The sequence below is a fragment of the Vanellus vanellus genome (genome assembly GCF_965231255.1).
Source record: "Vanellus vanellus genome assembly, chromosome: Z".
Classification (NCBI taxonomy): Eukaryota; Metazoa; Chordata; class Aves; order Charadriiformes; family Charadriidae; genus Vanellus; species Vanellus vanellus.
The window spans coordinates 35,111,286-35,137,111 of NC_138908.1; the positions used below are offsets into that span (position 1 = coordinate 35,111,286).

At 39.7% G+C, this 25,826-nt stretch overlaps 1 protein-coding gene across 1 annotated transcript in view; it reads left to right on the top strand.

Annotated features, from left to right (window-relative positions):
- The window catches only part of GAK (cyclin G associated kinase), a gene marked incomplete at its 5' end in the record, with an annotated part of 76,387 nt that overhangs the window by 18,674 nt on the left and 31,887 nt on the right, over positions 1–25,826 (top strand). Inside the window, 8 exons of the mRNA XM_082497487.1 lie at positions 1,663–1,788; positions 3,764–3,853; positions 11,221–11,356; positions 11,936–12,048; positions 12,625–12,736; positions 14,866–14,989; positions 22,624–22,673; positions 22,770–22,918. Of these exons, the coding sequence (XP_082353613.1) occupies positions 1,663–1,788; positions 3,764–3,853; positions 11,221–11,356; positions 11,936–12,048; positions 12,625–12,736; positions 14,866–14,989; positions 22,624–22,673; positions 22,770–22,918 (900 nt within the window). The remainder of the gene's footprint in view (positions 1–1,662; positions 1,789–3,763; positions 3,854–11,220; positions 11,357–11,935; positions 12,049–12,624; positions 12,737–14,865; positions 14,990–22,623; positions 22,674–22,769; positions 22,919–25,826) is intronic.

The following is a 25,826-nucleotide window of genomic DNA, read 5'->3' on the forward strand; positions in this document are numbered from 1 at the left end:
ACTCTTGACGATAGAGCTTCCATGTATTGCCTTGCCAAGACTGCTGGATGTCAGTGAAGGTCATCACTGAAATACTTCCATCTCCAAACAACTTTTCCTTGTGCTTGTGTGGTTAGTACTACCTGTACTCTATCTGAACAAGCTGACAGAAAAGTAGTGTATCATGCTTTGCTGATTAAGTTAGTCTTTAAGTAGTTTGCTTTTGAAAAAAGAACCAGATACGACTTGTGAGTTGCAGTTTTGGGGTGAGCAGGTTCTCTAAGCAGAAGAGGTAAAGCTTTGAAGGAGAGGAGAGCTAATGTTGGATTCTTTGTGAAGGATTACTTAGCCTTTGAGAAGTTTTAGAACTATCAACTGACGTGATTTAGGGCTTGTTCAAAGTTAGTTAGAGGTCAGTCTGTAAAATATCAGTGCTTCTCTGATATTTTAATTGTCTGAATTTGATGTTTTCAGGTTTTGCCATGCAGCACACAGCTAGTCTGCATAACACAGGTCAGAGAGCCAGTTAAAATCTGAATAATCAGCTGGAATGTTTTACATTATTAGCAGCCTTTATCAATGCACAAAACCCAGAACATATGTGCACAGAAGCTTGATCTCTGGTCTTACTGTGACCATTTTTAGTGCATAAATTTAATTTGTTGGTGAATGCCCACCCTTGTTATTGTACATGGAGATAAGCAAAGATTATCCAACAGAGAAGGGAATTCAAATTGGTCATGGAGATAGATACTCTAACCACATCATTAACAGAGCTTATGTCTTCCTGCAGGGTGGTCAAAATATATTTTATGGTGGAAGAAAGTTGGAAGGGGCATGTGTAAGGGAGGCTAGTAGAAAAATGAAGGTTTTACAGAAGGAAGTCTGGAGATGTGGTTTCAAAGGGAAAGGGAAAACAAACCTAGTTATCTGAAGTGTGGTGGTGTAATGTTACTAATATGCTTTTTGACTTTTACACCTTTTCCTGACTTCATACAGGGATACTAATTTTCTTTTTCAGCCCTTTTGTGGTTATGACCCCACAATAATTCTGCCCAATATCTAATTTTACCCTCCCCTTAAGTTTCTTCCCCATTTCACTTAGCACTCCAGGAAGGCTGGATTTTATGGAATGGAAAAAGGGAAGGATGACTATGAACTATTCGGGCAGCACATGGTCCTCAGATAGCTGGTTTCTGTCTCTGCACAGCGTCATGGCTGCCTCTTTCTGGGTGTCCCTCAGCAGCCTGCTTCTCTACTAGTACCTTCCTGTTTTGGTTCTACAGCAGTCCTGACCACCACTCCACTGCAATTAAGCTAACAGTGTTCAGTTTTATGCATGAAAACATTTGTATTCCAAGATACGGCTTCTGCAAGTGGTCCTCAGACAAACTGACTGCCTCTTAGGCACTAATGAAATGACATTCCACCGCCCCAGGTTTATTTCCCACTCTTGAATGTTTCCTGCTCATAGTGTTTTTGGTGCTTCCTTTTCTAAATTGGCTATATTGCTACTGTATGTATTTACAGTACTGTCTGAAATCTTTATGCTCCTGTAAACAACATTCTGGCCTAAAGTGAGTATTTTTTTATGTATGCACAAGTGAGTTGATGTTTAAAAGGATTTGTGTTAGTGTATGGAAAAAAGACATCTTTAATTTATTGTTCTTCCTCTTTTTGAAGGTGGAAAACCTGCTTATTAGTAACCAAGGGACGATTAAACTTTGTGACTTTGGTAGTGCTACAACTATAGCTTACTATCCTGACTACAACTGGTCTGCACAGAAGAGAGCACTGGTTGAAGAAGAGGTAAGACTTTTAATGTGATTAATCTTAATATCAACAGTAGATTCATTTAACTGTTACCATTGATCTGATATTGACTCATGAGACTGCTAAGAAAACTGAAGATTGTTTCAGTTGTAATGTTCATAAAGCTTTGGTTTTGTATTTGTGTTGCCAGAGTTCAAACACTGTCTACAGTTATAATCATAGCTTGTCTTCTGTAGTTGCGTGTATATACAAACACTGCTTCAACTTGAGCAGTGTCCATTCTGCAAGCTAGTGTGAGAATAGAAGTGATTACTACAGCTTCTTCTAATTGTGCTTTTAACAGGAAGTAAAAAATTGGTTATGCCAAAGTGATTCTCATCTGTTTTCACAGTTGAATGATATATAGAGAAGCAGCAAGTCTACTGAGCAGAATTTGAATAGGCAGCATTGCAGTGCCTGTAGGACTACATTGGTAGCGTTAAGCACGCAGTGTGTTTTTGCAAACTGCATTTGAGAGCACCCTCAGTAAGTTTGCAGACAACACCAAGTTAGGTGGGAGTATGGATCTGCTTGAGGGTAGGAGGGCTCTTCAGAGGGACAGGCTGGATCGATGGGCTGAGGCCAGTAGTAGAGCTTAAACAAGGCCAAGAGCTGAGTCCTGCACTTTTTCCCCAACACCATTATGCAATGCTACAGTCTTGAGGAAGAGTGGCTGGAAAGCTGCCTGGCAGGAAAGGACCTGAGGGTGTTGACTGACAGCCAGCTGAATATGAGCCAGCAGTGTGCCCAGGTGGCCAAGAAGGCCAACGGCATCCTGGCCTGTATCAGGAATAGTGTGGACAGCAGGACTAGGGAAGTGACTGTGCCACTTTACTTGGCACTGGCAAGGCCGCACCTTGAGTACTGTGTTCAGTTTTGGGCGCCGCAGTATAAGAATGGCATTAAGGTGCTGGAGAGGGTCCAGAGAAGGGCAGTGAAGCTGGTGAAGGGTCTTGAGAATAAGTCTTATGAGGAGCAGCTGAGGGACTTGGGGTTGGTTAGTCTGAAGAAAAGGAGGCTGAGGGGAGACCTTATTGCTCTCTACAGTTACCTGATAGGAGATTGTAGAGGGGTGGGTGTTGGTCTCTTCTCACAAGTCACAACCAATAAGAGGAAATGTTGTCGTGTTGTGCCAGGGGAGGTGTAGGTTAGACATTAGGAAAAACTTCTACACTGAAAGGGTTATCAAAGACTGGACCACACTGCCCAGGGAAGTTGAATCGCCATCCTTGGATGCGTTTAAAAGCCATCTAGATATGGTGCTCAGGGACATGTTTTAGAAGTGGGCCTGGTAGAGTTAGATAATGGTTGGACTTGATGATCTTAAAGGCTTTTTCCAGCCATAACGATTCTGTGATTCTTAGTTTAGAGTTGAGAATAATGCTGGTAAATCTAATGCAATACATCAGCTGGATTCGGACTTTTAGGTATGGGGTGACACTTAAGATTCATGAATGCAATTTCTGATACCACTCTCCCTGTTTTGGAATCCAGCATCTTTGGAGACCAATCCATTGGTTTCTGGAGAAGAAAAGATTGTGTTGTACCCCTGTCTTGTATAGTCTGCAAAAAGGTGTCTTCAGGGATCCTTGTGAACATAGCTTAACCCTTTGGATGTGTCTGCAACTGTCATCAATGAAGAATGAATTCACTTCTTGGTTTATTGTTGATTTTCTGTAGTTGTGTTCATGTCCCTTTTCACTTCATGTAGAACAGTCATTTTACTTTGTCCTTTGCAGTTTGGATAGACTTTTGAATATCACGGTGTTATTTATTTGACTACTACCATCTTTATCTGACCTTATATAAAAGCTGTTGTGACTATTGTGGGATTCAATTGGTGGCTTCTGCCTTGACAAGTATTTCTGAAATGAGAGTGCTATCCATTCTACATGGAGAGCTTTTTCCTTGATTGGATACTGTTAGAGCTTATTATTCAAGTTTCTGTTTCAAGGAATTCTGTCTTCTGCAGATCACAAGGAATACAACACCAATGTACAGGACACCAGAAATGATAGACTTGTATTCAAATTTTCCAATTGGTGAAAAACAGGACATATGGGTAAGAAATTTTTCTGTTGCTGTATCATAGCTGCTTATGTCATAGTGCAACTGATTTTGCAGTCTTTATGTTAATTTGTTGATTAAATAGATAAAAGCACCAAAATAAACATAGAATAGACTGTCTTATGTCAAAATAAACTTTCATAGTATGAACTGTGTATCTAAATATTAAAAGAATGGGATGTAGTATTTGAGGTTTTCTCCCAGATTTAGCTTGACTTCCACTGTGAGAGGCAATGCTGAACTTCAACATTCAGTAGAACAGTTGCCGAGTTGGATCTTGCCACCATACAGCCAGAATACTTACAGTCCTTAGTTTCAAATTTTTGCAGTTCATGCTCTGCCATTCATGTAATTCTGGGACAGCCTGTTACTGAGTTCAAAATGGTTATGTCTAGGTATTGCACCTAGGTAAAATACTGACAGGTAGCAAGGATGAGAATGGTACAGAGATCATGCATGTTTTGTATAGAAAGGATGATAAACTGTAAAAAAAAAAAAAAAAAAAAAAAATGTAGCCAGAATTAAAGGTAAATATTAAACCCTCAGTTGTACCTTTTCCAGTTTTGTAATACTGTAACATTACTGAGCCCAGTGACTTTGTGCTTAGGGACTCAGTTTATTGGATGTTTTTTACAGAGGCAGGTTTTGAGCTGTTAGCTGTGTTGGCAGTGTGTCAAAAGAAAAACTGAAAAAATACTACTGGTGCTTTAAAAGTTTTTATTTGGAATCTTAGAACTTCTTACTAATTTAAGAAATAGAATTAAGATATTGTGGAAACTCTTAGCTTCTACAGCTGATGGCGATTTTCTTCTGGCATGTGAAGAAACACCAAGAAAAATACTTTTTTCTGACCATTTGGTCACTTCAGTTGTGTTAAATGGAAGTCTTAGCCAAGATCACATCCAGTTAAACACAAAGCTGAAAATGCACTTAAAAGCCTCACTCAAAAGGGTAATTGGAATTTACTTTTTGTTTAGAATAACTCTGTATCCATTAGTATTAACATGGTGGTTGTCTCCTACTGTGTCTTTGGATGATTTACCACGCCTTAGTTGGAACATGTTGTTCTGTGCATGTTTTCATTGAACTCAGAGCGTAAAGCAAAAACCAAAGTACTTGGCAATAGGATATGGTACTGTCTCAGGAAGCATAACTGCTCTTGTAGTTTGCGGTTAGGATAAACAGAAGAGTTTTCTGAAGAAAGCAGGCAGGGTGAGTAACACTCATGGTTGCGGTCTGTGTGCTTGTCACTCTGTGAGCTTAAAAGCATAATGGAGATAGAAATGTCTTCCTTAGCACAGCAGCATAGATGCAGCATGAGATGTAAACCATACAGACTCCACAATGGGAATGTGGTTAGGTATTGGTTATAAAATCATAGATTCTTAAGCTTGGCCAACTGCTTTCTGTACATTTCCTACCTAAGTCTAGAGATCGTAAACACCAAAGCCAAATACCTTCAATTCATTTTTTTCCAAATAATTGCGATTTCCTGAACTGAAATTCAACTGAATTCCACTGAAATTACAGGCTTTACCTTGTCATAAAGATTTTTCTCCATTGAAATTATCTTTTGGCTTGGAAAGCACTTCGTACGCTCCCACTCTTAGAAATTTCTGAAGAAAAAGAGTGGGCTTTGGAATACGTTAAGGAGCAAAATTTCAAAGTCAGGTTCTCCTTACTAATATCTGATAAAATTCTAGTCAGTGCAAGACATCTTGCATGTTTTAATTCTATGTGAGCTGAACAATCTCTTTAAATTTCATATATCATAATCATAGAATGTTTTAGGTTGGAAGGTACCTTGAAGATCATCTAGTTCCAACCCCACTGCCATAGGCAGGGACACCTCCCACTAGGTCAGGTTGCTCAAAGCGCCATCCAGCCTGGCCTTAAACAGCTCCAGGGATGGAGCTTCCACAACTTCTCTGGGCAACTTGTTCCAGTGCCCCACCACCCTCAGAGTGAAAAATTTCTTCCTAACATCTAAGCTAAATCTACCCTCTTCCACTTTAAAGCCATTCCCCCTCGTCCTCTCACTACACGCCCTTGCAAAAAGTCCCTCTCCAGCTTTCCTGTAGGCCTCCTTTAGGTACTGGAAGGCTGCAATAAGATCTCCCCAGAGCCTTCTCTTCTCCAGGCTGAACAACCCCAACTCTCTCAGCCTGTCCTCATAGGAGAGGTGCTCCAGCCCTCTGATCACCTTTGTGGCCCTCCTCTGGACCTGCTCCAGCAGGTCCATGTCTTTCCTGTGTTGGGGGCTCCACAGCTGGATGCAGTACTCCAGGTGGGGTCCCACCAGAGCGGAGCAGAGGGACAGAACCACCTCCCTCGACCTGCTGACCATATTTCTGATGCCCAGGATGCGATTGGCTTTCTGGGCTGCAGTTGCACATTGCCAGCTCATGTTGAGCTTCTCATCAATCAGCACCCCAAGTCCTTCTCCTCAGGGCTGCTCTCCAGCCATCCCCCACCAAGCCTGTATTTGTGCTTGGGACAGCCCCGACCCAGATGTATAACCTTGCACTTGGCCTTGTTGAACTTGATGAGGTTGGCATGGGCCCACTTCTCCAGCCTGTCCAGGTCCCTCTGGATGGCGTCCCTCTGGATGGCATCCCTCTCCTCCTGTGTGTCTACCTCACCACACAGCTTGGTATCACTGGCAAACTTGCTGAGAGTGCACTCGATCCCACTGTCTGTGTCACCAGTAAAGATGTTGAACAGCACTGGTCCCAGTACTGACCCCTGAGGAATGCCACTCATAACTGGTCTCCACTTGGACATCGAGCCATTGACCACAACTCTTTGAGTGCGACTGTCCAGCCAGTTCCTTATCCACTGAGCCATCTGTCTGTCAAATCCATGTCTCTCCAATTTAGAAACCAGGCTATCATGCGGGACAGTGCCAAACTCTTTGCACAAGGTAGATGACATATGTTGCTCTTCCCTTGTCCACTACTTGCTGTAACTCCCTCATAGAAGGCCACAGTATTTGTCAGGCATGACTTGCCCTTGGTGACTTGGTGAAGCCATGTTGGCTGCTACCAATCACCTCTTCTTTTTCCATGTGCCTTAGCATAGTTTCAAGGAGGATCTACCCCATGATCTTGAAGTAGTTTAATTCTAATTAGAAAGTACTTTGGTGTACTACTTGAATACCTGTGTGTTATCCTGCAGCTATACTGTAGAACTCTTCATCATTTTAAGTGTGCTATTTATTGCCTAAAGCTGGTCAGTGGAAAAATAACAGTATTGTTATTTGTTTCAAACAGTCACACACACACACATCCTGCTCCACCAAACCACTAACACAATCCCCTAGAAACCCTGTTTCCCCTTAAGAAATGATTAAATTAGCTGCTGGTAAAGGCCCAGCAGCAGGTCAAAAAGTTATTCCTAGTTATTTTTGGTCACTGTCACACTTTTTTTACCTGCTGGCATGTGAGTGCTCAGACTGACCCAGACAACTTCTGTAGAGGGACTGTCTGCAGCTTTGGGGTCATGTAGAAATAGGCTGGTCTGTATGTATCAATGCTGAGGCTGTGTGGATGGTGTTGGCTTTGAGGAATTGCCTTACTGAAATTGGAATTGTCTTTTAGCCAAATTGAATCACAATTGGTGTTTAAAACATTTAAAATATATTCCTGGTACAATTGTCAAGTTACAGATAAAGCAGGAAATGATAAACAATCTCCAGCAATTAAAGCAAAGATCAGATCTAAGTGGTCTCTTCACTTCCTGTGTGTTCAGCTGATTGCCTTTGTGCTTTTCTCCTCCATGTGGTTGTGGATGCTGTCTCCTGTTGTGCATGGTGTCTTGGACTGCACAGGGAGTGGTTTCGTTCCGCCAACTAAATTATGATCTACCTTACTTCTTTGTAAACAGGCATTTCTGTTGCAGAGTAGGTGTTATTTCCTGTACTCCCCTGCTGTGTTAACTATTGTGGACTATATGATGCTTCAGTGTATACATTATGACAGCTTTTTGTCAACAGACTGACAAAAATGTACCTGCTATGCAATTGTACAGAATTAATATAGCCAGTTTACTCCTGGCCCTGGATTGAGAGAGTCAGTAAGTGGTCTGATTAACTAAGTCTCAAACTTTTGAGACTTTAATAACACTCAGATCTTATGAAACTGTTCTTATGATAAATTGTCAACTGAGGATGGCTGGAGATGGTGCATGCAGAGGACTGGAGGCAGGTGAGTGGATTTCTTAGCTAACATCTTTACTGGCTTGCTTTATTTGTGGGAGTTATAACATCAAGCAACTAATCTAGGGCTCAGAAGAAACTTTGAGGAGGAATTTTCTGTTGTGCAAATATCTTCTTGTAGGTATTGAATGCTTTATTATAGAACTTCTGTAGGCCAGATGGAACATGGTCCTATTAAAACAGTATAACTCTGCCAGTATATTTCATATGTTAACTTATATGAAAATATGTATATCAACTTAAGTAACAGATGCAATTATTCTAACTGATCCATAACACCTAGACTATTCAGAGATTAGAATTCAAAACTGAATTCTGGCTTTGGTGGTTGTTCCCTTGTCAAGTTGCACAGGTTTCAAGTTTGGGTACACTGAGGAATGTGAAATTTCCCAGGATGTGGTAGTCCTGGTTCTGTGATTTTTGAGGCTTGAATGAACCTGTCTGAAAATGATCTTAAATTTTATTTGTTATAAGAATTGAATAGCCTGATATAGGAAATAAAGGGACCATCATTTCATGCTCATTTTCTTCAAATCTTTATCAAAACAAGCATTTTAGACATGATGTGATATCCCCCTAGTGTCATTTAAATAAATAGATTAACACTTAAATACTTACCTAGCTGGTGCATTGCATAACAGAATGTACCTGAGTTAGAAATACAAGAGACCAAATTCTGACCCCACAAATAAAATGAGTCTCCTTGAAGCACAGGATGAAGATATGAAATAAAACTTTTGAGCCTTTTGGTAAGAAAAATCCCGTTCTTGAATATGTTCAGTGTCGCAAGACTACTCATTTTTTTTATACTGTGAAATTCATAAAATGGATTTATTGTAATGTTTTTTTAAAAAGACAAGTAGCACAATCCCTGAAACTGAGAACTTGCATGAAAGGGAAAAAAACGCAGAAACCTGTTTAGTAGCACTATTGCTGCTTCAAGCTCTCTAATTGACATGCCAAACAAATGAATGTTTCACTAAGTATTCTGTCGTCAGAGAAATGTCAAGACTAATTATTTCTAAAGGAGTATGAAGCTGATCTCTAAAGCACTGGGAATATATAGAATTACATGAGTCAGCAGCTGATGATTGGAACCTGTGATTTGCAATCAATATTAGGTAGCTTAATCAATTTCACAGTCTAAAATTCTTTAAGTATTGTTGCCTGAATTAAAGACAGCACAAATAAGAAGGACCAGCCAATAGGTTCATGAATTAGGAGATTTGTATTTATAAACTGTTTTCATTCTGTGATAAGCTTCACACATAGAAGGTTGGTGATGCAGAGCTCCTTTTGCCCACGGCTATGGGCACCCTACAGCTTCTTATAGGACCATGACACTATATCTATCACAGGGTACGAGATAAGGTGTAGGGGTACAGGGTAAGATTTTTCTTTATCCTTTGATCAATATGCTCGTGTAAAGTTGCAACACTCCTTTGCTGAGTGGTGGAGGAGGAACAGGGCAGAAGTGTGGTATGATCTGCTCGTGTCCCTGCCCAGGGATGCAGCTGTCAAAGGCAGGAGAACCAGCAATTGAAGCAGCCACCCTCTGCCACGGGCAGTCCCTGCCTCCCTGCCTGGGGCCCTCCCAGCTGCAAATAAAGGTTGTCCGTTCTATGCCTCCCTGATGGCCAGGAGACACCCATCCTGGGCCAAAAATGCTGGCCACAACCAGCATTCTGGCCACTGCTATGGTCACTGCATCACTAGAACTCCTGCCAGGTAGTCAGTCCCAGGGTACCCAGTGAAAAAAGGCATAGACTTCCCTTTGCCCATGGCTTTGGAGAGATTCTAGCTCCCTGTAAAACCACCATGGGGTAGAGATTAGTGTTATCTGTCCTGTAGACTGTTGGCAACTCTCTAGCTCAGTAGCAGAGGAGGAGGAGGACAGGAATGTGCTGTGGTCTGGTTGTTTCACTGTCCAGATGTCCAACTGTAGTACAAAGCAGCCACTCTTCATTACCACGTGCAGCCCCTGCCTCTGTGCTTTCCCCTCCCTGCCTTGCTCACCTGGCCACTCATCTGCCAGCCTGGGCTGGTGGTGCCACCAGCTGCCACTGCCAATGTTCTACCTGCTGTGACACCAACATGGCATCTTACTGTTCACTGGGTAAAAAACTACCTAGGTGACTGGGCTCAAAAGGTGTTGGTGAATGAAGTTAAATCCAGTTGGTGGCTGGTCACAAGTGGTGTTCCCCAGGGTTCAGCATTGGGGCCAGTTCTGTTTAGTATCTTTATCAACAATCTGGATGAGGGGATTGAGTGCACCCTCAGTAAGTTTGCAGATGACACCAAGTTGGGCAAAAGTGTTCATCTGCTTGATGGTAGGAAGGCTCTACAGAGGGATCTGGATAGACTGGATCGGTGGGCTGAGGCCAATTGTATGAGATTCGGCAAGGCCAAGTGCCAGATCCTGTGCTTGGGCCACAACAACTCAATGCAGTGCTACAGGCTTGGGGAAGAGTGGCTGGAAAGCTGCCCAGTGGAGAAGGACCTGGGGGTGTTGGTTGACAGCCAGCTGAATATGAGCCAGCAGTGTGCCCAGTTGGCCAATGACATCCTGGCCTGTGTCAGGAATATCCGACACTGGTGAGGCCCCACCTTGAATACTGTGTTCAGTTTTGGACCCCTCACTACAAGAAAGACATTGAGGTTCTGGAGTATGTCCAGAGAAGAGCAACAAAGCTGGTGATGGGTCTAGAGCACATCTTAGGAGGAGTGTCTGAGGGAACTGGTGTTCTTTAGTCTGGAGAAAGGGAGGCTGAGGGGAGACCTTATTGCTTTGTACAACTGCCTGAAAGGAGGTTGTAGCGAGGTTGTAGTTGGTCTCTTCTCCCAAATAACAAGTGATAGGATGAAAGGAAATGGCCTCAAGTTGCACCAGGGGAAGTTGGGGATGGATATTAGGAAAAATTTCTTCACCGAAGTGGTTATCAAACATTGGAACAGGCTGCCCAGGGAAGTGGTTGCATTGCCATCCCTGGAGGTCTTTAAAAGATCTGTAGATGTGATGCTTAGAGATGTGGTTTAGTGGTGGTTTTGGCATGCTAGGTTAACAGTTGGACTTGATCTTAAGGGTTTTTTCCAATCTAAATGATTCCATTATTCTATTAAATATTTCTACCTTTATCTCTGTGCAGGCTCTGGGCTGTATTCTGTACTTGCTGTGCTTTAGGCAACATCCTTTTGAAGATGGAGCTAAACTTCGCATAGTCAATGGGAAATATGTCATCCCACAAAATGACACCCGCTATTCTGTTTTTCATGATCTTATTCGTAAGTTTTCAATGTTATTTAATTTGGTGTCTTATTATTGACAGTGTTGTATTACTGATAGTTAAATGTTATTGCTTTGTAATGGTGAAAAAGGTTAACTGCAACAATTTCCTGTTTTATTAAAAATTTTAATCCATTATCAAGGAACTTGAAAATTTTAAATGAAACTTTTGGGTTTTTTTCAGTGCTGTTGCCTGTCTTGCTTAGGATCTGAATTAGACTGTTTTGATTTGGTTTCTTTGAATTTGCCTTGGAAATTCTTATTTTCTTTAAATTTTAAATAGATTACTGGGAACTTGAATTACAGTGCCAGAAATATGTCTACAATTCCAACAGTATTAGATATAAAGTTACAAAGGTTATTCATTAACTGATCCTAAAGTATATTTTATGAATTATTCTTAACCCTAAATAGTGTTTTTTCATGGGTACCTGTTATGACAATTATATTTGGATTTAGCAGTTGCTCCACTCTGTTCACATGTTTGCTTATTGCACTGGAATGCACTGAAGACTAATCTCTGCTGGGAGAAAAGCTCTGAAGGCTTTCTGTTACATTGTGTGAATCTCCTTTTTTAGGCTCCACTTTGAAGGTGAACCCGGAGGAGAGATTGTCAATCACTGAACTTGTGAATCAACTGCAGGAGATTGCAGCAGCAAGGAATGTGAATCCTAAATCCCCCATCACGGAGGTAAAGTTGTCTCATAAGGAGTGTTATTGATTAGGTCTCTCCTCTCTTATCCAGTGAGTGTGAGTTTAGTAACAGATGTCAGAGCAAGTCCCCTGTTCCTTAGTCTTTTGAAAATGTCACGTTAACTTGTTTTGAAATTCAGTTGAATTGATCTGTATCACTTGTAGGATCTTTGAAAATATGCCTTTTAAAGCACAGAGCTTGCACAACATTAAAGGAAACTAGTTGTAGTTCTTACTGGTTGTTGAATAACTTCTCATGATCTTGGGTCATTCTTTAATGTGCAAGTGTTCTGTTTGACATGCTGCATTTAACTTGCACAGAAAAATCTGGTATATGAAGGCTCTGCCTACACTAACTTGAAACACATTTAGATCTCTTCTGTTCGATGCTTAATTTATGCAATACTGCAAATGAATCAGTTAGTGTATCTTAACTTCCTGGCTTTCTTCTGAAGTTCAGCTTGCTTGTTCTCACCAAGGAAAAGTAATTTATAAAGCATAACAAGTTAGCTAAATTGGCAAGTAAGTATTAATGTAATACTAATATTAATATAGTAAGTATTAATCTCCTCAGCTTCTGGAACAAAATGGAGGCTATGGAAACAACGCTCAGCCTCGGACATCTGTGACTTCTATTTCACAGAGCTCCAAGCCTGCAGGACAGCTGAACAATATGTACAATGCAGGTAAGTGCAGAAAGAGACATCTTAGTGTAAAACTGACTGCATATCTTCTCTGTGGAAAGAAAAAATAACTTGGGGATTGTAGATATCTTGCACAAATACTAGCTATTTTATGTTTATGTCACTGTTTTAACCTTGTTTTATTTTTTGCAGGGTTTGGTTGTACGTTGATACATGCAAATGAATTTCTCAAGTTCATTGCTGGACAAGATAAAATTCTGTCTCCTCTGTAAAATAATTGAAACTAAAATGCATTATTGACCTATAGAGACGGTAGAGTTGAAATAAGTGAAGTAAAACTTGATGAAAGTGGCAAATACAATAAGCAATAATGTTCTTAAGAACAAGAGCTATAGCAAAAGTTTTCAGGTTACGACAAATTAATAAAAATAGCTTATTTTAAACCCCAAACTTACCAATTCAATGAGGCAATGATATTTGAAAGTGTCTTGTGTAAAGAGGAGAATTGAAGAAGTTTAAATTTAACTATTAAAAATTGTCTTAGAAGTGCTGTATTTTAACTGAAATCTTGTTACTTTGCAGCAGAAGTTACTGAAATCATTACATATCCTGAGTTTGTGCACAATATTGGATCTTTGGTGTAAGAAAGTAACAGTTGTCTTTGCTTTCGAAGAACAACTATTTAATATCAGATATGTTACAACTTAAAAAGATAACAGCCATTCTGTGGCTTTTGGTATAACTTTATCTAAAATGGGCTTGTTGGTGTCTAATGGTTAAAGTAGTCCAATAAAAAATGCACAAGCAGTTGTAGGGATTTTCACTATGGGCCACAGTAGTTCATTAATGCTAAGGAGTCACTGACCTGACACGTATTTACTTTAGCCTGCAGAAAGCCCATATGAGGAACAAATAATTCATAAACCTCTGGGGTCCTCCTCTCCCTTCTCCTCTTTTCCTCCCCAAAAAGGCTTTTGACCCCCGTGATAGTTGAAGTGCATCTGACAGAGCGCACTCATAGTCTAAAGCTATTTACTGTTGTCACTTCCAAAAGACTCATGTCTGACAGCCTCAAAGGGAAAAAAGTAGCAGCCTAAACTCAGTTTATTGGCTATCCAGTCAGTACTTTCAGAAATAGCCAAGGCTGGTACTGCCTTGAGCCCAGCTTATCATGGAAGGGTTGTGCAGGGAGGACTTCAGGATATGGTTGCACCATAGGACATCAGTGGTGAGGAGGAGTTGTGGTTCCATCTGAGGAAAAACAGTAGTTGGAGTAGCAGTACTAAATTGAGTCAACCAAAACATGTCTCCAGAATAACACAATTAAAAGCTGACATACCCATTCTGTAAAAATAGGTATTCTAGAATTCATTCAGTTGAAGATACTTGCACTTAATGTAGTGAAGAAAATGAGAAGCTTGATAGGATTATTTGCATGTAATTTCTTACTAAAAAGCAATTACTGGACCCATCTTATCATATATTACATGTGAATATGGAACATTTCATGCTGTATTCAATTTTCCTTCCCGCTTGATATTTCTTGTTTCATATTACTTATGCTGAATTGCTAATGAGATAAAGAATATTAATGTTCCATCATTGCAGTAATGTTATCTGCATATCAATTTCTGTGGGAGAATCCAGCTTCCTAATAGGTTTATAATCAAAAGGCTGTCTGGCCATCTGTTTTATGCAAGAAGGAGTACTGTTTCTTGTATACAATCATATTAATAGGGATGTTGTGCTTAACAAGTAACTTAATTATGCCAGCTACTTTTGAAGCCCTGCATTAAAATGTCTCTACTGGGGGTACCTAAGCAGATTTGGTAATAAGTGGCTGTGACACTTTGAGACCAATACTAAAAGACAGTATCTTGCTGCACTGGCAATATGAAATAAATGCTTTACTTTCAGAATTTTTTAACCTTCTTTTCTCTTAAATGCAAACAGCCAGTTAAATAATGTGTTATGTAGTTTGCTAGTACCTCCTGACTGCAAGTAGTACTACTTTTTGCATAGGTTATAGTTGAACTTTAGAAGCGTGAGCCTTACAGCAAGGCATAGCCTGTATGTGCATTCAATTCCAGCTTTGTAGGCAGCTTGCTTTAGTATGGAGCCCATTGCAGGATGTAACTTAAAGTACAGTTATTTTTATTCAACTACTCTAGGCCTGACCGTTGCGGAATGTGACCAGACTTATGGAGGGTTCTTTGATATTCTGAGGGGTGGAACAGAGCGATTTTTCACTAACATTAAGGATACATCTTCTAAGGTTATCCAGTCTGTGGCCAAGTAAGTAAAAAAAAAAAAAAATAAATTTAAAACTGTGCTGGTAAGAGTTCTAAATGAAGGGTCAGGAGCTTACTCCAAAAACGATCAAATTCAGCATACTTTTCCAAGCATGAGCTCTAATAGCTGGTAGCTAGCCCTGAGATTTTGAGTGATATTAATGCAAAAGTTACTTTAGCAATCATGTACTAGAGATGAGACTACTGGGGGCAAAAGCGTGTCCATAAGGACTACTTTCCCTGCTGTATTTTAGATACTGAAAGCCTGGGAAAGATCAGCAGGTTGGGGCTGGAGCAGGGTGGAGAGGCATGGAATAGGACTGTCATGGTTCAGAACAAATGAGTTGAATTAACAGATAGGGCCTCCATGAACGAGACGGGAGGAAAAAAGATGGACTGGTGAAAGGCAGAAATAAAGGGAATGCAGGTGGGGAAAAAAACCTGCATGGAAATAGTGTATGAGCTCTTCTGTCCAGTTTAGTTTTCAGGTGGAATTCTATGCCCTCAAGGCAAAGTGAGAGGATCTGCACTGCTTGTCTTGTTTGTCCTGCATTACGTGGAAGAGTACTCTTGTTTTGATGTATGTGTTCTCAGTTACCTAGTGTGTGATTATCTTTTTCTAATCAGATTTTCAGTCCAGTTCCAAATATTTCTAGTACCTCTAGTACATGATCAATATTTATCAATATATATGATTCATAAATTGTTAACTCATAATAAAACTTTATGCAGTGTAAAAGTTTTTTCTGAATTCTAGGAAGAACAGGTAAGTCACTACTGAATACCATGAGTAAACTAGACTCTCCTAAGGAATACTGAACCTTGTCCCTCACTGCAGGGTTTGTTGCCCTTTAATTGGGATACTGCACTATGGCTTGTGAAGTCTATTGTTTGCAACATGTTTTTCTGTCACTGAGTGTAATTTGTGTGTGGTGCTGCTGTAAAATGTTTGTAATTATCAGATAGGTTAGATCTGTAGGTCTTGTGCCTCTGTAGCCACTTCAGCTGCATTTTTAGCTGCTTGCTTTTACACTTAGTTTGTTCAAACTTCCTACGTGTAGCTTAGAAAGGCCAGGTCTATTTTTTTTAAAGGTCACAAAAGCTATGCAACTCTTTTGTCCTTAAGCTTTCTACAGAAGCAATTGGTACAGTAGCATCAAACTTTTCACCCTGGGGAAACCATAGTGACTCAAGAGAAAACAGGGAGGTGTACAAGGGGAATGAACTGTTGCATGATGAAATGTTAGCAGCTTAGCAGAACTGTAGGAATTCTATGTATGAAGTAACATGATGAGCTACAACTTTTAAGCGACTGCTCTCCATTTTATTTCTTTGGCGTGTGCTGTCTTGCAGGCCTCTTCTTTGTCTCCTTGTACCTTCTACTTCCTGTGGAACTGATCTTGCTCTCCCCTCCTCTTCAGTCCAACTTCTGTTCCTTTTGTGGTATCTTGTTAAACGAAATTTACTGTGTGGTAAAAACATGGAAACACTCTGCAAATTCCTTGCCTTTGACAGCTGTACTATTTATAAACTCAAAGGTACTTAATTCCTTGTTTGAATTCTACCAGTTTGCTTAGATTTAAGTCTCACAGTGGAGAAATTTATTTTCTTCCTTTGTGACAGATAATACTTAAATTCTTCTCTGCCTTTGACAAAGTTACAAGCCCTACTTTCCCATGCCTGTGTCCTGTATCAAAACTTACTCTGATGCTATATTTTGATTTGTACACTACATGAATCTGAAGCATCTGAAGTACTCCTGTGCTTCAGTCGCTTGTGCTCTTGTCTCCACATGACTTTCTGGATTGTAGTGCCTCCATCAGTCAGTTATGCTTGAAAAAGTTTTCCTCTTCCTGCTCTTGCAAGCGGTTTCTTACTTAAAGGCCATTGGAAGATTAATTACTCTTAATTTCATCTTGTGCCATTTTCTCCTTTTCTAGTAGTGGATTAGGACTGTCTAAAATTGACTTTTTAATATGGAATGGCTTATGCTGTGCCTGCACCTTATTTTTATTTCTCTTATCTAACAGGTGTGTGTGGCTTTTTGTTTTGTGTGATTTCCTTTGGTTCCATAATAAGTATAGTGTGTAAGGAATAAAATGGTAACTGTACATTCATCTTCATCTGCAGAGCTCAACTGACAGCTTCTGAAGTACAGGACAGTGAATACTTGCTGTCTGAAAAAAGGCTGTTCAGTTCACATGCTTTTCTCTACAATTACTTGTTTAGATTATGGTGACTGCCCAAAACAAGTCTTGCATCTATCTTTATCTTAGACTTACTATGCTACTTCTGAATTGCTAGTTAGTGTTCTATGGCTGAGCTGTATTCTTGGCACTTTAGTTAGAATGCCTTTTGACAAAAATGGGAAAGTATGATTGAGATGGAACTTGGCCCTCTTTAGTCTGGCACAGAGCCCTGTGGCAGGATTGTTTACGCCTTAAATTTGCATGGAACATAAGGAACTGTTGTAGAATCCTCTAAACTGCTTCAAATCTTATCTGGCGTGACTATTTACTCTGTGGTAGTATTTGAGCCTCTATCAGGAATGCAAGTGCTGTTGGAGACATTTTAGTGCATGCCTTGTGGAACTTCTTAAATACTAGTCAGAAAAGCTTATTACTTTTCCATCTCATTCATATTAGTTAAGAAAAGTCACTAGAATTGAGTAGCTTGTAAATATAATTGTTTGACCTGGTTTTGGTTTGTAGCTCTTAATGGGTGAGAGTATCATAATATCTAAATCAGATCAACGAGCTACAGGCCTTTTCCAGCTAATGGGGGGATACAGCACTTATATAGGCTGCGATAAATTGACAGAGGATTGTCAGACAGTGTATGTTAAGTCCCAAGACTTTTTCTTATATTCTGCTCTAACGTAAACAAATCTTTGTTTTGTGGAGGACTCTGTCTTAACACAAGAAACTAAAAAGGCAGTGATCTAAGTGAATTTGGTTATTGGGTTTGGGGAGTGAAAGAAAAAGAGGGAATGCACTGAGTACATAGTTATGCTAGTGGGAATCAGTTACTTCAGTACTTATTTTCCAGATACTATTTAACCAATACTGAAAGAGAAACTCTTTCCACCTATAATTTGCCAATATTCTTTAGTGGCCCTTAGTTCTGTAACTTCCATTCCTTGATAAGTCAGTCATGTCTGTTTTGAATCTTAACTTTATGTAACAGTTCACCAAAATGGCAAAACGTGAATTAATGTGAGCAATACTTAATGTTATGCAAGACCTAAGGTAGTCCTAGGTTCTTTAGCATTTAACATTCACTATTCTGCTGAGTCCCAACACTGGGTTTGTGGATTCTTAAACTATTCTTTAACAAAGCTGAAGTGCTAATTCTTTAGTTGCATCTACTATAGGACATATGTTTCTGTCATGGTCATTCTCTGCCTTTACAAACTTCTTGTGGCTACAGGTGATAGCATAAGGGATGTGGGAATAGCTCTTCTAATGTTGCATACTGTTCCAAAACTCTTCAACCAACATTAAAAGTAGACATTCTGGACAAACTAAAATATCTCTTCCTTGTCATGCATTTGCCTCATCAGTGTCCTGGTTTGAGGTAAACCAGAACCAGTTTTCTTTTCGGTAGTTTTACTTTTCAGTTAAGCCTTTTCTAACGCTCTGAAATTAATGGCGTATTCTTCAGGCAGTGTCTGCTTCCATAGTGATAAGGCCTGAAGTTTATAGTTAATGGTGTGCAGAGAGACTCCTGCTTATACTTATTGCTATAACAGCCATGGTCCACTAACTTTGTTGTGTGCCACATTGGAAGGTCGGAGGTGGAAAAGTGTAGTGGGGGTTGCACCTGTGGGGAGGAGTGGACAGGACAGGTGACCCAAAACTGACCATCCCATCTGCATCATGCTCAGTATAAAAGCTGAAGAATCAAAGGGTCAGCCTCTTTCTGCAGTGGCTGGCATCTGAGGAGGACTGTCTTCATCTGCCTTTGATCCCAATCTATGCTTTCCTGAATCCAGATCCAGGATCCAGTTCCTGTCCATCAATGAGACCAGTCTGGGACTTTCCCAGTGCCTGCTGGTGATGTGATCATCATCCTGGGAGCTCAATACTGTTTTTTATATATAGTATGCATTTCATAATTTTCTTATTAATATATATTCTTTTTATTGTTTTATTAGTAGTATTTCATTAAAATAGCTTAGTTTCTTTTTCAAACCATAAGTTCTCTCTTCCTCTCAGTCTCTCTTTTGTCTGAAGGAGAGAGGTTAAAGAGACCATTGCTTGTTTCGTGGCCAGCCCAAACCACAACAGATTTATTAGCACCCAATGTGGGGCATGACCGAGACTCTGACAGGTTGCCTGACTATTTCAAATTCTGGCTTGCTCAGTTGAGGGGGTATTAAATTTTTCCTTTGAGAGTCCTGAGGGACTGGAAATTAAAAAAGATAGCTCACATCACATTGTTCTTGAGTGGAATGCTATATCATGCCTTTATAGGGGTTTGTTTAAAGTTAGTTGATGCAATGTTGCTTAACTTAAGCGCTCCTCATGTTGGAGTCTGTCATCTCATTAGGTAGGCGCTCTCCTTCCTGCTTAGCATTGCTTTTCTGAATTGTGGAGTTACCTCCTTTATCTGTAGATAGACTTCTTTCTCAGTGAATCCAAACTGCAGTGGAAGAATTAGTGTTTTGTCCTTGCTACAAAAAAGTTATCTATTTTCTCTCCCATAGCTGCCCTTATCTTAATTCAAATTTTGGTTCCTTGTTTATCCCAATAGGTGATAAAGTCTGAAAACTAAAATGCGTCACAGACTACTGGGAACAGGAGAGTGAATGAGGGCCATCTTGATTGACCCCAGGCCACCTCACTTGCAGGTGTTGCAGTCTCTGTTGCAGATTCAGGTCAGGCAGAAACAGTTTTGAGCTGTAGTGAGAAAACACAGAGCAACAGAGGTTCAGCCCTCTATTGATACAAACTGACCTAAAAGAAAGTACTAGGGTGTGTACACACTTAAAGCAGATATGCAGTGCTCTGTGAAGGGGCCTGATATGACAGAGCAGCATCTGCACAGAAGGGAACTTTGTTCCAACAAATGTACCTGTGTGTGCCTGATAACTCAGTCTGGAGCCATGCAGCCTCAACATACCTCTGTTCAGCTCGTCCATCTCTTGCTGTTGTGCCTCTGACCAGCTTTGATGCTTTTTGAGGTCTGAAGGTTTTTCAGCTCCAACAGGCATACAGACTTTTTCCTGCAAAACAGCAACCTTGAGTTGGCTGTGCTCTGTTGTTGACATACCAAGCTGCACTTCTTCAGCAATGTGTGTATGGTGAGATCCATGCTTCTAATAACATTGCATTTTAATTTAGACAAATGTAAAAAACAGAGCTGAATTGAGTGGTGTTCCTAGTAAGAAGTCAATATCTGAAAGTGTTACCAAATGAATGGGTGTGAGGACTGTTGTTTGTTTGGTTTTTTTTTTTTTTTTTTTTCCTCTTAATAGTTCTGTGCTTGTTTCAAGTTGCTACTTAACCTCAGTGTTACAGCATTGAAGAGATAATGGTTCTTTGTTCTCAGGCTATTGTATTAGGTGATTCTTTATCTTGATATTAAAAGATATTTATATCATTAGAATGATCTGCATGTTTTCTTGCTTGAAGCTGGTGGGTGTAAGCAACAAATAACGTTTGGCACTTGTAAAGGACTATGCTCATCACTAATTTTAGTTAGAAATCATGATTAGCTCTGAATGTAAATTTTTGCCTTAATTTGGCTGCATGATTTAGCTGCATGGCTGCTTGAGCAACATGATGAAGTTATGTCCTTCTAAAGGTGCAGATAATTTTGAAATAGTGTTTACTTGGCCATTTTGTCTACCTCCTTATGCAAGATTTTTCAAGGCTGAGTTTTTTAGTGCTTTGTCTAGTGAGACCCTCAAACTTCCTGAGACTCTTGAACTTCCTTGTGGTCTTTTCCGTTTCTCTTGAAACCTTGGGTCATTATCATTGTTAGGACACTGATAAATAGAATCATAGAATGGTTTAGGTTGGAAGAGACCTTGAAGATCATAGAGATCCAGCCTCTCACTAGACCAGGTTGCTCAAAGCCCCATCCAGCCTGGCCTTAAACAGCTCCAGGGATGGAGCTTCCACAACTTCCCTGGGCAACTTGTTCCAGTGCCCTATCACCCTCAGAGTGAAAAATTTCTTCCTAATATCTAAGCTAAATCTACCCTCTTCCACTTTAAAGCCATTCCCCCTCGTCCTCTCACTACACGCCCTTGCAAAAAGTCCCTCTCCAGCTTTCCTGTAGGCCCCCTTTAGGTACTGGAAGGCCGCAATAAGGTCTCCCCAGAGCCTTCTCTTCTCCAGGCTGAACAACCCCAACTCTCTCAGCCTGTCCTCATAGGAGAGGTGCTCCAGCCCTCTGATCACCTTTGTTAGCCCTCCTCTGGATCTGCTCCAACAGGTCCAAATACTGCAAGGATGTTTCCTTGCTTTCAGAAGAGTTGCTCTTGTAAATTGAATAATCTTGTAATCAATCCCTCTAGCCTCCTTCATGCTTACTAGCAAGCAGTAAGGAATCAAAGCATAATATTCTCTTTTGATGTTTCAAAATTTGAGTGCAATATCCTGGATCTGCTCTTTCAAGCAGTATCTCAAAACTTTGTAGTGACATAGAAGTTTTGCTTTGATAGTGCCTCTGCATTCTTTAAACATGCATCATACTCTTGTGATGACATTTTGATGTTCTGGAGATAATGTGCTACTGACTTAAATTAGGGATGTCTAAACCAAATTCTGTAGGTAAGGTTTGTTGTTATTTTGCCAATCAGGAGTGCAGACCTATGTGATTATACTTGGTGGGTGTTGGCCTGCACTGAGGCTCTTTGGTATTTTTCTTGAGCTTTTTTGTCCTGCTATATAGCAGATACCCTGGAAACAAACAAACAAAAAAAACCCAGTGGTCTTAAAATAGTAAATTACTGGCATAATGTGGGTGATTAGGTGAAGAAGGGAATGGACCTAAATACCAAAAAAAAAATCACTGGGAGAGTATTTTTGAAAAAGGATGCTCTTTAAAACACTGCATAACTATATGAGAAAGCAATGAGTAATGATTAATGCCTTGCTTGCTGTTTGAGTTTTCGAAGTGAATTTTTGGAGGAATGATTTAAACAGGGAAAGAGATTCAAGTACCCTCTGTTCATAAGGAATCCAGAAATTGGGCAGCATGGCCATCCAGGCCAGGTAGTCACTGCCAGAGTTACATAATTTAAAATGTAATGTTTCAACAAATGGTCTTTGTTTTAAGCATTATGGTGTCCTCCACTAAAGATATTAACACATCCTTATTAGGCTTTCAAACCCTTACCTACAATTAATGTTTGTCTGTAAGAGCAGGGGCTAGAGGAATGAGTTAAACATTGAAGGCATCTTTACAAAATCCTCAGAAATGCTTCTGTTACAACTGATAACTGTTCAAATAAAATGTTTATTCTGAAAATTCTGTACTGAAAACCTTGAAGTGTGAGGTAACAAGCCACAGATGAAAGAAATGAAACATTCATGGTGGTGGCTGTAGCCTGAGAGACCTGGGTTTTAGACTCATGGATTGAATGCGTTTATTTCACAGTATTAACTCCAATGTGTTCCGTTTCAGTTATGCAAAAGGAGACTTGGATATATCATACATCACTTCCAGAATTGCTGGTATGATAGTTATGTCTGTCTTAAGAATAACTTCTAATTGTTCTTATATATGGAAAAAGTGAATACTTCACCTGGTATTTGTTGTTCTGTCTTCAGTGATGTCCTTTCCAGCTGAAGGTGTAGAATCTGCCATCAAAAATAACATAGAAGATGTGCGGTTATGTCTGGATTCTAAACATCCTGGCCACTATGCTGTGTACAATCTCTCTCCAAGAACATACAGGCCTTCAAGATTCCATAATAGGGTGTGTATAGTTTTTGTGTATTTCTGTAAAAGGTCTTTCAACAGAATGTCTTCATTATACCTTCAGCTTTTTATTGTGAGATATGTTAAAGTACACTGCATAATCAAAAAGATGACAAAAGAGTAAGTATAATCACAAGATCAAAGAATAACCTATATTCTGTTTGTCAGTAACCTATATTCTGTTTATCTTTGCTTTTAGTCCAAATTTAACTGATTAAAGACTAATCTTTAATCTTACTGACTAAAGTCTGCGTTTTCTACACTAATGATATCTTTGAAACCACGTACAGGTACCTTACATGTTTCAGATTTAAATGGAGAATACTTACCATAATTAAAGCTTACTAAAATATCAATCTCTCCTACATTTGGAGGTTTTCCTTTATCAAAGGTAGTACTGCTTTGGCAACTGATTTGCACAACCTGTTTACTGGACTTTCTCCTTGTCCCACTACATACCATTTGACTACCCTGTGGCTCAGCCCTAGCTGACTGCTTGTTGCTACTGCTTGAAATATTGGTGTAGCTTAGCTGAGCCTGTTAGCCTTTCTACCCATTTCTCTGATAGTAAAATGAAGACATTTGGCTAGTTCAATAACAAGGCAGTGAGGACAGCTTCTTATGTGCTAAGATACTGGACTTCAGTGTCTCCTCCTAAATTCACCTCAGCTGTCCTGTAAGTATCTCATCAGTGGAGACTGTTACTGGGTTGTGAGTTGTCTAGCACTAGCCACATTAGACCTCACTTCAGTCTATAGTGATCATGCCCTTTTCCCACAAAACTGACTGCCCATGGGTAAGTCTAGAAGTGTTATTTGTTACAGGAAACCCCTTTTGGGCTTATTCTGCTGAGCCATCCTTAGCATTACTTCAGTTATCCAGGTTCACTTAAACTGTCAGGCTGAGGTACGTCTAATGTATTCTGTCTAGAGCTTGTCACTTCCTTCCTTTTGTTTCCTTGTAAGCTTCTGGATGAGACAAAGTATTGTCACACCTGAAAAAAATGATTACTGCCTGGTGGAGGCAATCAACTTCTTTACATATGGTTCAGTATGAGGTTCAGGCAGAGGCTGTTCAACATGGAAAGCAAAGCTTAATCATGCAGGACACCTACTGCATGATTATTTGCAGCAGGTTCCTCAAAACAAAATCTTCAGCAACACTTTGTAGCACAAAATTGCTGGAAAGCCCAGTGAGGCTGACATAGTGAACTGATTTATCCCTCACACTGCAAAGCTGTCAATCTCTGTTTAGGGAATGATAAATTCTGTGACTGGCAAATTATTTACCCTGGGGCTGTTTTTTTGGTTATGCAAGTCTGAGGTGCCTATATGCTGATACTCCTGATGTATTGGTACTGTGAATGGTAATATGAACACAGCTAAATCTACCGGTGATCTGGAACTCTTCTGGTCTACGTCTTTTTTTTTTGATGTTCTTTTTGTCTTAGAATCTTTATTTTACTGGGAAGTAATAGTAGATATTACAATACCTTGTCAAAAAATTGTAAGTTCCTGCCCACTTTATTGGCAGGGATTATTTAGGAAGTTTCTACAAAACATTGTTGTCTTAAAAACAAAATAAGACAGCTATTTTGCTTGGAAAACAAACTCTTTAAATATATTGGGGAAAATTTCCTCGTCCATCTCTGAAATCCAGATGCACAATGAGCAATACTAACCGACTTCGTTATTAGGTGCTGCATGAGAGCTAAGAAAGCTTAGTGTTTCTTTAGTGCCTGCAAAAGATGATAGTGGCAAGCCTTAAACCTGATCAGAGGACAACAGCTTCTGAAATTCTTAATTCTGACACTTTGCTTAATAGGCATTTATGAAATTGTATATTCTCGCTTTCTTTCAGTATGCCATCTGTAGGGAACTTTCACAAATTTCTTTAACCTTGGTTAGAGTTAATGGTAGTTTTGAAGTCTTCTCTACTGGTTTTGAGTCCTCCTTGGAATAGGTTGCTCAAAGGTGCGCTCTCCATTGTTCTGCTAATGATCAGAACATTTTGAGCTTAAAACATAGGCAAGGGAAAAGAAGGTAATATTATATGGTATACCTCTTGTAAGAAAACTAGTGTTTGAGGAGAAAGTAAATGGTAAATCAGAAAAAGTCAGTTCTTGCTTTTTTGAATATGCCTGCTTTTCTAGTCTGTTTTCTGGTTTGTAGCTGTAATGCTGCAATATAATTCTTTTACTGCTATTATAATATTTGAGATTTACTGAAGCCCACATTGAACTACACGGTGAACAGGAATATAAAGGGCTGCTTGCCTTAGCTTTTTTTCGTTCAGTGGCAACTTTGCATAAGCTTTCATTAACAAAAGAACATTCAATTTAAATCTCTAAGTGGTGCTTTCTGAAACTGCTCTTTTTTTTAAATTAAAATACTAGAATACAGTGAAAAGCTGTAGGAGAATTTGTATGTGAAACTGTTTCTTTCAGACATTTTTCCTAAGCTTGGCACAAAACCAATCTTTGAGAATTTTTTGTGATACTCATTCAGTTCAGGTAATTAATCTCAGAGTAACCCTTGAACTCTTTTATCTGGGTAAGAAAACACATTGCTGATAGCAAAGCCTAGTCTTCTAAATTCAGCAAGTGTGGTCCTGGCTAAAAAGAAGTAGAAAAATCTTGCTGTGTAAGTTGTTTCCTTGGTCTACGCTTAAGGTGTTGCAAGTGCTCAAGGATCAGTTTTCACATGCTACATTCTTACTGGACAGCTGATTTTAAGAATATAGACTCTCAGGAGTGAAGCTGATTATTTGGTAGTGTTTTGTAGCACTAATTGCAGAAAGAATATCACTTAAATGTTGATGGTTGTTGAATAAAGAACAAATGTAAAAGCAAACCAAGTCTTTCTGTTTGTTTATTTTCCTTAAGAATATGTGCACAAATCAAGTTG